The following is a 14,433-nucleotide window of genomic DNA, read 5'->3' as shown; positions in this document are numbered from 1 at the left end:
GTAAGACGAACAAAAACGGCAATATGGATATGATAGGTGGGAGGAATGTAGTATTATATATTTTAATTTAAACTCTATTAAATATTTTATCGGTTTAAATTTTTAGTATTCTTATAATCACAAATTTATTACTACTTTCGTCGATTATAATGGTCTTATTTATTTTTTTATATTAATATTTGAATATTAATTATTATATTTATTTTTTTTGTATATTGATATTGAATATTAATTATTATATAAAAATATAGTACAAATCAAAAGGAAACAAAATATTTCTATTAGTGTTTAATAATATTATTATAATGATATTTGTGCAAACAATTATATAAATATAAAAATATTTATAATATTAAGTACAATGACGCAAAAGATAAATAAAATCCTCATAATCGGACGGGAGAATACTATATTGGTCTGATCATAAAAATATATTTTTTTATTTAAGATTATTCAATTATAAATATAATTATTTTAAAAATATTTTTTTATTATTGTTATTTGAACAAATATGAATCAATGAAATACTTACAATTTGATAAATAATCAATTGTCCATCCGTTTTTTCAGAGTGAAGTTATTTCAAATAAACCATTATCGTAATGTTACCATCATATTATTATTTATATATATATATATATATTTACACTACTCTTGGCTACACATTATAAATAAAAAATTATAATTTTCTTAATTATGTGTAAAAAATAAATTTATACATTTTAAGTGGACAAAAAGAGTATTATTATTTTTACTTACTCTATTACTTATATATCAATTATTAAAAAAATTTCATATAGTCTCATATAATTTTTATTTATTCTATTTTAATATTAAAATATTATTATTTGTTAGTCTATGTATTTAAATAAATTTACATAATTATTTCAGAAGAATAAAATATAATATTCTGTAAATTAAAAATTATTACGAAAATTGAATAATAAAGAAAGAAAACCATGGCTTAACAATTAGTAAAGAAACTATTGGTGTATTTACTTTTAAGATTTTATCTCTAATTTTACTATTTCAATTTTATTTATTTTTTTTAAAAATATCAAATCAAATTCTCAATTTTTATTTATTTTATTATACTAAAATCTAATTTTACATTCAAAACGTCACATCAATACATATTTATATCATATTAAACAATTATTTCAATTCAAAATTTTACTATTCAAAATCAAAACATCAGAAGCAAACACACCCTATATTTGTGGAATTTTGTTTTTGAATTTTGAATTTAAATAATAAAATTTTGAATTGAAATAATTATTTGATGTGATATTTTAAATGTAAAATTAAATTAATGTAATATAATAAATAAAAAATAAATATTTAATTTGATATTTTAGAAATGAAAAAATTTAGAATAGTGTGGAATGTTGTTTTTGAATTTTGAAATTAAATAATAAAATTTTGAATTGAAATAATTGTTTGACGTGATATAAATATATATTGATATGATATTTTAAATATAAAATTAAATTTAGTGTAATATAATAAATAAAACATAAATGTTTGATTTGATATTTTAGAAATGAAAAAATTTAGAATAGTAAAATCAAAATCAAAATAAAAACCGTACAAATAAGCACACCGGTGGCTTTGTTCTTCCTAATTTTATTCTCCCACACTCTAAAAAATATTAATACAATAACATATTCACTATTTTTATATTGTTTACACGATTTCTTATACCTCACATGATTTTTTTTAATTTTTCCAACATTCTTACAAAACAAACACATATTTTTACACAACTATTTTTGAAAAAATTGGTATTATTTATTATTATTATTATTATTATTATAATAAAATATCAAATCAAATTTATAATTTTTAATATATTGAAAAAAATTTAAAATTTCAAAAAAAAATCTATACAGCCTAGCACTTTTTGATGACATAAACACTTTATTTGTATTATGTCAAGTTCAGTCAAATTGAATCTGTATAAGTATTTTTAAAATATGGAAAAGATTCCCTTGATTAAATAAGAATCGATTATGTATTTTGTTACCAAATTTAAATGAAAAAGAAGAATGCAAGTAACTTAAAAAATATAGAAAGGGACTAGTCTATATCATAAATTTCAAGATTTATATAGGAAATACTAATTTATAGTATTTTCTTATCACTTACTATAATTTAACTGACTAAATATTGAAATGAACCATGACTTTGTGTATATGTACAGGCTGGCCGGTAATAATTATAATTAGTTCAATAAAAATTTTAAAATATTATTACCTTTTAATTTTAAATGACTAAACAAAGTGATATAATTTTTAATTTATATTAAATAATGAATATATTTTTTCGGGAGGAATTATAAGCATATTATTGAAAATACATATAACAAAAAAATAAAAAAATATATCAAAATTATTTTACATACGATCACTCAATAATACTCCTTCCGTCCCATATAATTTGTCCTTATTTTTTATTTTCGTCCGTCCCACATAATTTGTCCTTTCCTTTTTTGAAAATATGATTATCCACTTTAATCACATTTTAAGTTTTAAATTTTATAATTTTTTAAATTTTAATTAAACTATTTACTTATCTTAATCTTAATCTATAATTATTTTTACCAAATAATAATTATTTCTACTAATATATTTCTTAATTACCTACTAATTATACTTTACCTAAACTTTAAATTCCCGTATCTACGGTAACACGTCCAAAATATATGGGACGGAGGGAGTAGTTTTTATCATTTTTAATTTATTACAAAAATCCAAATATATTTTATTTGGTTCGGGATAAATAATATTTTAATTAGAAATAAAGACACATCTCAAACGACTGCCACACAATCAAACTTCAATCTTCAAGATGGTATTAAAATATATATATATATATACGTGTGTGTGCGCGCGTGTTTGGCGTTTTGTATTAATTGTTTTTATCGAAAAATTCAGTTTGAATAGAACTAATTAAAACACGTTTAAGGTCGACATGTCTAGTTGTCTATGTTTAATTGCCACATCTTACAATTTATCACAGTAATATTACTATTATTTTGAAATTATTTAAACTTAAATATTTATATTTATTTAAAATATATTTCAAAAAATTAATCTTCCATTCTAAACAAACCCAAATGTACATGAATTGAGAATTTTATAATAACAATAACAATACTCCACGTGTCTCACTTTTGTGTCCGTTTATTATAAATAAGAAAATTTAGGTAAAATATACTTTATCCGTTCCAAAAAATATTTATTTTTATTATTTATATCTGTCTCATTTCAAAGTATCAATTTTCTATTTTATAAAAAGTAATCATAGAATAATACCAAAATATTATTAGCTTTTACTTAAATTACAAAAATACTATTACACATACAATTATTTTATATATAAAGTTAAAGGGTAAAAAATTAAAATTTCTTATACATTTCTACTGGCTAATAAATAATATTATTTTTTAATTTAATATAAAATCAGAGCCATTTGGTAAGGAATGAAGGAAGTAATTAATAAATAATTATGAAATATATTACTAAAAATAATTATTATATAATAAAATTAATTATAAATTAAAATTAAGGTAGCTAAACATAATAATTAAAATTTAAAAAATTAAAAATATAAAATTAAAATGTATAATTATATATATATTTTTAAAATAATAAATAAAATAAGGTGAAAGGACAAAAATAGAAATAATTGATAAAAAATTGTAAAACAAGAGAGCAATATAGGTATGTGTAAGTAATGTGTGTATATTTGTGAGGCAGCAGCTGTCACCAGCCGTAACGCAGATTCATTACAAGAATCTAATGTATATACTAAATTAGAATTAAAAGTGGTTGTGAGTTCCGGAGGCTCCCACCACCTTTCCCCCCCCCCGCCTATAAATTGGGACGAAGGCTGGTAGAGCTCCTCCCCATCGCCAAAATCAAAATACAAGCCCACCCGCACCACCCGCCACTGCCCTTCACGCGCGCTTCTGATTGGCACGCGCACGATCAACTAGGAACGAACGGTCGGTCGGTCGGTCAGTCAGTCCGTACACGAATGGGCGGTTGGGCTATAGCGGTGCACGGCGGCGCTGGTGTCGATCCCAACCTTCCTAAAGATCGCCAGGAACAAGCCACGCGCCTCCTCACCAGATGCCTCCAAATCGGCATCTCCGCCCTCCGCTCCTCCCTCCCCGCCATTGACGTCGTCGAGCTCGTCGTGCGTCCTCCATTTTTCATTTATAAATTAAAATTAAAATTGATTATTATTATTGTTGTTATTATTGTTATTTTTTTATTGTAGGTGCGGGAACTGGAGACGGATCCGTTTTTCAATTCCGGCAGGGGATCTGCGCTGACGGAGAAAGGAACGGTAGAGATGGAGGCCAGCATAATGGACGGCGCCGACCGGCGGTGCGGCGCCGTCTCCGGCGTCACCACCGTAAAAAACCCGGTTTCGTTGGCCCGTCTCGTTATGGACAAATCTCCGCATTCCTATCTCGCCTTTTCCGGCGCCGAGGAATTTGCCAAACAGATGGTCAGCAATTCACCGTTAGACAATTTATATATAGTATTTATTTATTTGTTTATTTACTATTTTAATTTATTTAGATTCCACGTGTCTGAATTAAGAAGAGTTCGTCTTTCTCTTCGCTTCTGTAGATAGGCACCCATCTTTGTCGCTTTCCGCCATGGATGTCTGTTCCAAGCTTTTTGGTTAATATCCGTGTTTGTGAATCTGTAGGGCGTGGAAATGGTGGAAAATGATTACTTCATCACCAGCGACAATGTCGGCATGCTCAAATTGGCCAAGGAGGCCAATTCAATTCTCGTAAGAAAGAACAACCTTAAAATTCTTACAGCTAATAAATAAATATATTATAATTTATTTTTTTTTGGTATAAAGTTCGACTACAGAATTCCTCTGGAATCCTGCGGCGCGGCGGCGGTGGAGAATCCGCCGCTGCATATGAACGGGCTGCCAATAAGCGTGTACGCGCCGGAGACGGTGGGGTGCGTGGTGGTGGACAGCCAAGGGCACTGCGCCGCCGCGACGTCGACCGGCGGTCTGATGAACAAAATGGTGGGCCGCATCGGCGACTCCCCGCTAATCGGGTCCGGGACTTACGCCTGCGACATCTGCGCCGTGTCGTGCACCGGCGAAGGGGAGGCGATCATACGTGGCACCCTGGCGAGGGACGTGGCGGCGGTTATGGAGTACAAAGGCCTGGACCTCCAGGAGGCGGTCGACTTTGTCATCGGGAAACGGCTCGACAAGGGCAAGGCCGGTCTGATCGCCGTGTCGAGCAAGGGCGAGGTCACGTGCCGGTTCAACTCGGTCGGGATGTTCCGAGCCTGCGCGGCGGAGGACGGCTACATGGAAGTCGGCATATGGTGAACCAAACTTAATTATATTATATATTATTAATTAATTAATTAATTATACATGTTACATGTGACACCCCGGTCCGGTTCGGTCCGGTCCGGTTGGGACTGTCTTTGGTTCTGTTTCATGGTTTAGGTTTGTCTTCCCATGCTTGTTGATTTGCATTAGCTTCGGAGTTAATAATATTAATAATAATGTTAATTTCGTTTTGGTCCACAATTCTTCTGCCATTAGTAGCCATTGCTATATATATTACTCCCTCCATCTGGGGAATTTAGCATTTGGGCTCGGCATGCAAATAAAAAAAAAAATATTGTATTGAAAAAATAAAAAAAAATTGTAGTTAAAAGTATTTTTAAAAATTTAATTAGAAATTAAAAAGAATTAAGATCAAATATAATAAAGTGACTGATATTTATTATAAATAAGTGTTAAATAAAAAATAATAACTAAATATTGACTTTTTGATTTTTTTAAATATAATAATAAAATAAATTTAATGGAGGAAAAAAAAAAAGAATGAAATATTACGTCACTTATATATGATATAACAATAAATCCTACAAAGTAGCGGGGAACAAAACAAAGTAGGTAAGTATCAAGACAGTGAATGATGGCCATGTGCGTAAAGCTTGGAGCTGATGCAAATGCTCCTCATGAATTGGAATAGGGACTGTTTATTATTATTATTATTATTATTATTATTATTATTATTATTATTATTATTATTATTAATTAATTAATTAATTTAATTAATATATTAAATTGTAAGCGTGGCTCTCAAATTGTGTCCACTAAATTGAAGATTGGTTTGCTTTCTTAAACAGCACAAGAAGAGGACAGCAATTCATCACGCTTTACATTTGCTTAAAAACCAGAAAAAGAAAAAAGCCCAAGGACAAAAATAATGATGCAACTTTTTTTTTTTGTTGTTGTGAAAAAAACATGATTTACTATTGTAGAAGAAATAATCAGACCCACCCACCCACCCACGTACGACTAGGGACAGTGTATATATCAATGAAGTAGACAGGCTTTGGGATTACTCCTCAGGCCACCATTAATGTCGTTTTACTGTAACAAGAAATGCACTGAAAATGAGAGCTAGGAAAGTGAGGCATTCCTGTCCTGATCAATTACTAATTTTTACTGTGAAAACACAGACACCAATGGAATCGAGGATTTTGGGACAAGAAAGGACTGTGGATTCAGAGGTGATGACTCATTTCCTGATGGAATCATCAATGACATCAGATCAGTTCAGATTGCCATGACTGAAGATTCATAGAAAATCAATCAAGCATATCCCAGGCCACCAATTGCACAACAATGATTCATTCGGACATATGATCCAGTTCTTGATTTTAGACAATCCACGTTAAATTCAAAATGGGTTTTCATACAAATGTTTCGTATTTACTATGCCAACAAATAATCGGGAGAGCGAGTAAGACTCTGTTTAGCTGAGGTGTTTGAAGAGTTTTGAAATCTTAAAAATTTGCAAAAAAAAAAAATGATAAAATTTAATATTTGATTTGTTATTTTATAAATAAAAAAAAATATATTTAATGTAATTTCTTTAAAAAATAAACAGTGTTAAATGAATTGAAAAATTGTTAAATAAACAAAGTCTGAGCATTACAACGGCAGGTAAACACTCCACTCAACCAAACATTTAAAATAAAAAGGGAAAGGTTGGGGGGGTGGTTCCAGGGGGGGGGGGGGTGGTTAGCTGTCAAGCATGGTTAACCGTTTCCGTTTCTCTACTAAAAGAAACACCAAGAAAAATCTTGCTTACATATATTGTGTTACTATATACTGACAGAGGACATTCGTCTGTTTATTTTCTTAAATAGTTTGAAAGTATATATATATCTATTTTTTATTGGAAGTATAGAAAATTATTTAAGTAATATAAAAAGAATGAATGTGTGTAATTTACAATTTAAAGTATTTTTTTTTATCATTTTTGTTTGTCCCATTAAAAAATATCTATTTTATATTTTAGAAAAAAATAATCATATATTAATATAAAAACTTTATTAACTTTTATTTAAATTATAAAAATATTATTATACATATATTCACTTTATAGTCTAAGGACAAAAATGTCAAAATATTTTACATATTTACCAACAAATTATAATACTATTATTTTTTAATTTATAACAAAATCCTAAAGAGTCTTTTTGTATTGAAATAGAGGAAGTATCATTTAGGAAATTACTACTTCATCCCTAAAATTAAATTGCAAATTCATACGATGGATTAAATTGCAATTTTTGCTTCTTTTGAATCTGAGGGAACACTTGCATTGCATATCTTCTTCTACGAGCTCCTATGTAGCTTCAAAATATGAAACATATTTTACTAATTAATAAAATATTATTATTTTTAATATAAAAAAATTATTAAGTGCATACTTTTGTCCAAGATGGAGATAATATATAATTATTATTTTTCTATTTATAGAAAAAAATAGATTTAAAAAGATAAATAAATATATTGTTTTATTTATATAATGCATATATTATGTATGTTTTACATATATATTTATACATTTACGGTTATGTTTATGTATTTAATGTTCATTTTAAAATAAAAAAAAGACGCGGGGTTTATTATAGACAATTTATTATGTAATTTTTTTTATGGGCTAAACCAGCCCGGGCCCATTCTGGGCTGTGGCGAACGTGGGCTCATAAGTTTGGATAAACTTTTATTTATAAGTTTGTTGTAACACTGTAGTCTATGAAAATACATACAAATTTGTAAACACAATCTTTTCAATTCTATAAAATTTATGTAAAGAACCCAAAAAAATAAAAAAATAAAAAAATAAAAAATAAAAAATAAAAAAAGGAAGAAGAAGAAGCTAAACTCTATACTTTTTAAAGTTTAAAAAATTCAAAGATAACCTCAATACATTACAAGCAATATATTTAATATTTATATAATAATAATAATAGAGCCGACATTGAGGTGCCAAACCTTCCCGTCGATGTGAGCTCTTGGGAAAGATCAGCCTATTATCCCCGATACTTGTGGATTGAAGGGTACGAGAAGAGGCGGAAGCAGAAGCGTTGCGCAAGAGCGCGCTAAGAAAGGTTGCATTACCATTGATTCTTCGGGATCCTGTTGGTGCTGGTCGGCTAATAATAAATTTTAGGACAAAGAGTAAGGAAAAATCAATAAGTAGGAAGTGGATAGTTGAGTAATTTGATGTAGACATGCATCAAACTTTAGTGTATAACTATCACAATTTATTTATTAATTGTAAAAAATATATATATTTTTAATATATTTTTATATAATGTTGTTGAATGCTCGATGTATAGTATTTTCTGAAAATTAAGATGAACAAATTGGACTTGATTTTTAGAACATTGTACCAAATTAGTACGTAATATGTGTGATAAAATTGGAAGACGCGGACCCAAATCCCTTTTTTAATTTACAATTTTTGACTCCAATTTGTATTTTTAATATATAATAGTCTCTGTCTCAATTTAAAATACGATTTTTATTATTTTTGTCTATTTCATTTTAAAATATTTATTTTTTATTTTTTAAAAAATAATTATACATTAATATCAAAATATGGTTAACTTTTACTTCAATTACAAATATACTGCTACCCATACAATTAGATTAAAAATTCTTATATATTTTTATTAATTAAATTGAATTGGGAGCATATTCTCATTTCCACTTATATTTATAATTAAACAGAGGTAATAAGGGTCATGTGTAATTTCACGTAGGCAGTGATGACAGATTAAGACAAAAAAGGTAAAAGGTAATCGATCAGACAATATATATAAAGAACAATAATCCAATTAATGGCGATGCTGCTGCTGCGATCAAGAAGATTCTGGAAGAGATGCATGTTGAAGGGGTGAAGACAAGTGGGCCGGGCCATGGATCATGGGCCCGGGCTCGACCCGCTTTGACCATTAATAATAGTAATTAGTTTCATTCGTTTAATGATATTAATTTTATTTAAGATTATTAATTGGTTTCTAGCCGTATGATTCTATTTATTTTATTTTCTATTCTTTTAATAATATATTATTATTCGACTCCATTTTGAACACATATATCTCTTATTAACTACATTAATATTTAGTTCTGTCCCAAAAATTTACCAAAAAAAATAAAATAAAAATCTGGTGCTCCACTCAGATCCAGAAAATTCCGACAAAGTAAGTACTATAAACTATATCATCAATAAATGCAAGAATTGAAGATCCAGTCCAGGACAACAATGGTAGCTGTGAACTTTCACCGCTCACATTTATTTAATTAATTAACTATATATATAAATTCTCACAAAAAGGGCAGGGCAATGAAGTAGAAATTAGACAAAGTCCCGGATCAGAGAGCCAGCTAAGGAGGCTTTTGATTTCAGCTCCGGCAGCGTGTAATGGCGGAGCAGCCTCTGACGTAGGGACGCACAGGTCCACGTGCCCTGTAACAATTGTGCGTGTAGTACGACCTCCCGGACCGGGCCGGACACGGAATCCGGTTCGCCGACAGCGCGCCGTACGAAATGTAGTAGCGCCGCCGCGGCCATTGATGCCCCCAGTACACCAGAGATCTGCGCTGCCCTAACTCTTCTTCTTCCTCAAATCCTTCCTCATCCTCCTCATCGTCGTCTTCCACCAGGCGGAGCTCCGCCTGGACCGGCCGTTCTAGGGTTCCGTTCCCCAGGCTAAGTCTGAGAGAGCTGCCGGCGACTGCATCGGCGGCATCGATAATTTCCGGAATTGAGAGCACGAGGAGAATGCAGATCAGAATTGGAATCAATTGGAGCTTCACTTCCATGGCCATGTCTGAAATGTTTAATGAGAAGAAAGAAATTGAGAATAGAGAGAGAGAGAGAGGGATGAGAGAGAAGGAAGTCACATGGAGGAAGAACGGGGAAGAAGATAATTTAGCTTTGTCTGCTTCTTACGTGTTATTCCATAATTCACGCTCTTCACATTTCTTAATGGGCCGTTTTTAAATGGGCCTTACAAATGGACCGCCATTATTCAAATGGGCCCATCATAATGTAGCCCAAATCAATTCACCTAACTCACCAACTAACTATATATAATTTGTAATTAGTTGAAACAACCTCATCTTCTTTTTTGGTAGTTAACAGTAGTGCCAAAACTTTTAATTATATATGAAATAAATGTATGTTTCTTTATTTCAATTTTCTCAAATTTTACTGTTTGGATTCTGCAATTTTTTTAAAAAAAATATTTTTTTTCTTATAAAATAGACCTTCAAACATTATTTTAATACCAAATTCAAATCAAATTTTTTTGAACTCAACTGAAAGAAAACATTGGATCCTTATGGTCCGCACTTCATTTATTGCATCGTACATTTGCTCAGTGCGGTGGCTTCTGTTCACGCAGTTTGTGTGTTCCTATATTAATATTGAGGAGTGTTATTTATTACATGCCATAAATGTTACATAGCACCATTTAGTATGGATTTATTAAAATATGCATAAAATTTTTATTTTGTCATCATTCCATACATAAATATAAAAGTCTTAGACAAAGTTGTAATTAATGTAAATAAAATTTATATGGAAATTGGTTGTATCATGGATTTGAATAATTTCAAATCGTCGGGAATTCTGGAATTTTCTAATATTAGAAGGACCGATTAGCAATAAAGAAAGTAACCACCCATAGAGGCGATAAACGAGTCTTTCATTTCTTTGCTTTTCGTTCTCTCGCAACCAACCATGGCGTCTTTCCCCCAAAATAACTTTCAACAATTTCTTCAACAGCAACCTTCGCAGCCGCAGCAATCTAAGCCCTTAAGGTAACTTAGAGCCCAAAGGGTGAATTCGATTTTCATGGAAATTCGTACGGAGAAGCAATTTCATTTATGTTGTTTTGGAAGATTTGTTATACGTACCATCCAGATTTCCTCTTTTTAATCCGTCGATTTCATCATCAGTTCTAATCCCCCACTTTTCTTGATTTAGGGGTTTGTATGACGCCAACATGGAGGGTCAGATTTCTCAGCAAGTGGCCTACTTCAATACCCCAAATCTCCTCAATCACCACCCCCCTTACATCCCTCCTTGTAATGTTTCCTACAATCTTTGCTTTGATTGGGGGGTGATTGTGTTGTCTGATTTTGTCCTCCACCTGATATGAACATTCTTCTTTATTTGTTTCAGTTCAAGTGGCAGGGTTGGTCCCAGAAGAGAACAGGGTGGAATTACAGTGGAATTTCGGGCTCGAATCGAAGAAAAAGAGGCCTATAGAGCAATCTTTTCTGGAGAGTAATCTGAACAATAACAACAGCAACAATAACTCTCAGATATCGTCTTTGGATTTGTTGCAGGCCCGATCGGTCTCCACCGGCCTGGGCCTTTCCTTGGAAAACCCTAGATTGACTTCTTGCGGTGATTCATCCTTGCTGGGGCTGGGCGCCGATGCCATTGATACTGAGCTGCAACGACAGGACGCTGAAATTGATAGATATATAAAACTGCAGGTATAATTGATTAGCTGATACACTGATCTGCTGGCTATGAATTTCAGTTCTTATTTAGTTTAATGGAATTCTGTCTTGGCTTAAATTTTCAGTAATGTGAAGGAGAAATTTACAATTGTGAATTCTTTCTGAATTCAGTAGCATAAGGAGTCGAAATTCTTGGATACAAATAAGATATGATATGATTGTTAGAAAATAAATTATGAAAACTGGAAATTGCATTGTATTCATAACCAAAATAGGGGCATAGGCATCATAAAACAGACTCGATAAACTCAAATTTAAACAACCTAAGTAACTAAATCTACCAAATCTAAAACTAAATATCCAACATATCTCAACAATGATAATATAGGAACCTTTTGCTCTAAGGTAGTTGTGTTGTATGATACATTGTTCGTTGATTTGAAAGTTGTTTTCAACCCTATTTCGCGTCTTCTAGTTATGTCGTGCATTGATTGGGACTGGGCTTGCATCCCTTTTCACCGCGATCTAGTTTATGCTGTATGATATGTCGTGCATTGATTGGAAAGCTGTTTAGGTGTGAGTGGCGGCACTGTATTTAAAATTTTTTATTTATTTAGCTGTTACCTCATGCGGAAAATACGGTTCCTTTTTATAATCTTGGAAATTGACTTGAGTGCATCGCTTGTATGTCATCGTTCTTGCATATTCACTCGAGACCTTTTCTTAGTAATGTCATTATATATTGGTATTTACTCGAATCCTTTTCTTACTTGGGGTCACTAATGATATTATTTTTGAAAGAATTAGGAAGGATTCATGTATAATATACTACTTCCACATGTTTCAGATGCGGTCACTTTCTACCATTTTCGCTCCTTTATTCTGCAGGTTGAAATTACCAATAGTATAAATTTGTTCATAATCTAGTAACAGTGAAGTTGCTTTCCTCTACTCGATTAGGTTATCTACTAACATTTGAACTTAGGGTAAACTGATATTGTAGTCCTGTAACTAGACTTCTTTATCATTTTAGTCCTGTAATTGAAACCTCTCGCAAATTAGTCCCGCAAGAGAAAATTTTTCGGAATTTTAGTCCTCTACTTTGTGAAGCTTAGAAGTATGCAATTAACTTACACGGCCAAACTCTTTTTCTTTTTAAAATTTATTTTTTAGGGAGATCGTTTGCGACAAGCTATTGCGGGCAAGTTTCAAGCAACCCAACTCCAGACGATCTCATATGTCGAAGAGAAGGTTATGCAAAAACTGAGGGAGAAAGAGGCCGAGGTTGAAGACATGAACAAGAAGAACATGGAGCTCGAGTCGCGGATCGAACAGCTTTCTTTGGAGTCTAATGCGTGGCAACAGCGTGCAAAGTGCAGCGAGAACACAATCAACAGTCTGAAGCTGAATCTACAACAGGTTTACGCTCAGAGCAGAGACAGCAAAGAAGGGTGTGGAGACAGCGAGGTTGACGACGCAGCCTCGTGCTGCAATGGTGGGCCCCCCGGGGTCGACCTGTACCAGGTTTTCAAGGAAGGTAATGAAATGAAGGAGATGATGAGATGCAAAGTGTGTAGGGTGAATGAAGTTTGCATGCTGCTGTTACCTTGTAAGCATCTGTGTTTGTGTAAGGGATGTGAAAGTAAGCTTAGTCTCTGCCCCTTGTGTCAGACTTCCAAGTATATAGGCATGGAAGTTTATATGTAGTAAATGTAATTGTAATGTGATGTAATGTAATGTAACGAAGTGTGTAACCTTGACTCTGAAGAAACTTTTTATGGAAACTTAAATATCTATATATATATATATGTATATGTATATGGTAGCGGTTCAAGAGCTGATTTGATCCAATTAGCATAATATAACATCTGTTGTTAGAATTTGTGCTAAATGAAGTGATATCATATGCCTTGAGAATATGCATAGATTGGATTAAATTGTGCTAATTTGATTTCATCAGCATCCAAACCATACCATAGCAGTATATATATATATATATATATATGTGTGTGTGTTTTTCAAGTAGGTCATGTGTACCATTTCTTGCAGGGGAAAGAGAAATGAATTGGGTCAAGATATTCTTGATGAATAATAACGAGCCATGTTGTAATAATGTTAGAGAAACTGCAGCAAGTTCCGTAAAGTAAAGGATGACTTGATGGCGTGCGGGAGTGAATTCGTAATCGTATATATATGGTGTACCATTTCTTGTAGGGGAAAGATAAATGAATTGGGCAAAGATATTCTTGATGAATAATAATGAACCATGTTGTAATAATGTAAGAGAAATTGCAAAAGGTATACTAAATGATGACCTCATGGGGTGGAAGTGAACTCCTAACTCCAAGTCTATCTACCACGTATAGTTTGTAGAGTATTAAATTCGATCGAGAATTTACGAAAGTAAACTTAACGAGCAGCAACTAAGGATTCTCAAGGAAAAAAAAAAAAAAAAAAAGCAAGAAAGGAGAAAATTAATGTAGTGTATGTGTAGTTGAATTTAAGCAAAAAAAAGAGGGAAGTTATTATTATATGACAGCAGAGGGAAAGTGAAGATGAAGATGGGTTGGGTTATGATGACTA

At 31.6% G+C, this 14,433-nt stretch overlaps 3 protein-coding genes across 3 annotated transcripts; 2 read left to right on the top strand and 1 right to left on the bottom strand.

Annotated features, from left to right (window-relative positions):
- The first annotated feature begins 3,879 nt into the window (after positions 1–3,879).
- On the top strand, positions 3,880–5,589 carry LOC127265316 (probable isoaspartyl peptidase/L-asparaginase 2). Its single transcript, XM_051295066.1, has 4 exons — positions 3,880–4,203; positions 4,288–4,521; positions 4,729–4,815; positions 4,891–5,589. Exons 1-4 carry the CDS (start codon positions 4,042–4,044, stop codon positions 5,380–5,382), a joined length of 975 nt encoding a protein of 324 aa, XP_051151023.1. The 5' UTR covers positions 3,880–4,041; the 3' UTR covers positions 5,383–5,589.
- A 3,991-nt stretch (positions 5,590–9,580) lies between these two features.
- On the bottom strand, positions 9,581–10,311 carry LOC127265308 (protein RALF-like 34). The gene has a single exon (XM_051295052.1). The coding sequence runs from the start codon at positions 10,201–10,203 to the stop codon at positions 9,778–9,780; it is 426 nt and encodes a 141-aa protein (XP_051151009.1). The 5' UTR covers positions 10,204–10,311; the 3' UTR covers positions 9,581–9,777.
- Positions 10,312–11,050: 739 nt separating this feature from the next.
- On the top strand, positions 11,051–13,654 carry LOC127265344 (probable BOI-related E3 ubiquitin-protein ligase 2). Its single transcript, XM_051295098.1, has 4 exons — positions 11,051–11,199; positions 11,366–11,466; positions 11,564–11,883; positions 13,024–13,654. Exons 1-4 carry the CDS (start codon positions 11,120–11,122, stop codon positions 13,555–13,557), a joined length of 1,035 nt encoding a protein of 344 aa, XP_051151055.1. The 5' UTR covers positions 11,051–11,119; the 3' UTR covers positions 13,558–13,654.
- Positions 13,655–14,433: the final 779 nt, after the last annotated feature.

The sequence above is a fragment of the Andrographis paniculata genome, unplaced genomic scaffold, assembly GCF_009805555.1.
Source record: "Andrographis paniculata isolate CXL003 unplaced genomic scaffold, ASM980555v1 Contig72END, whole genome shotgun sequence".
NCBI classification, from domain to species: Eukaryota; Viridiplantae; Streptophyta; class Magnoliopsida; order Lamiales; family Acanthaceae; genus Andrographis; species Andrographis paniculata.
Note: the sequence above shows the minus strand (reverse complement) of the source record. Positions and strands in the feature narration are given on the sequence as shown.

Coding starts and splice junctions, on each gene's coding strand:
- LOC127265316 (XM_051295066.1), top strand. CDS start 4,042: ATGGGCGGTTGGGCTATAGCGGTGCACGGCGGCGCTGGTGTCGATCCC. Junction 4,522..4,728: donor AGGAATTTGCCAAACAGATG/GTCAGCAATTCA, acceptor GTGAATCTGTAG/GGCGTGGAAATGGTGGAAAA. Junction 4,816..4,890: donor AGGAGGCCAATTCAATTCTC/GTAAGAAAGAAC, acceptor TTTGGTATAAAG/TTCGACTACAGAATTCCTCT.
- LOC127265308 (XM_051295052.1), bottom strand. CDS start 10,203: ATGGCCATGGAAGTGAAGCTCCAATTGATTCCAATTCTGATCTGCATT.
- LOC127265344 (XM_051295098.1), top strand. CDS start 11,120: ATGGCGTCTTTCCCCCAAAATAACTTTCAACAATTTCTTCAACAGCAA. Junction 11,200..11,365: donor CAGCAATCTAAGCCCTTAAG/GTAACTTAGAGC, acceptor TTCTTGATTTAG/GGGTTTGTATGACGCCAACA. Junction 11,884..13,023: donor ATAGATATATAAAACTGCAG/GTATAATTGATT, acceptor TTTATTTTTTAG/GGAGATCGTTTGCGACAAGC.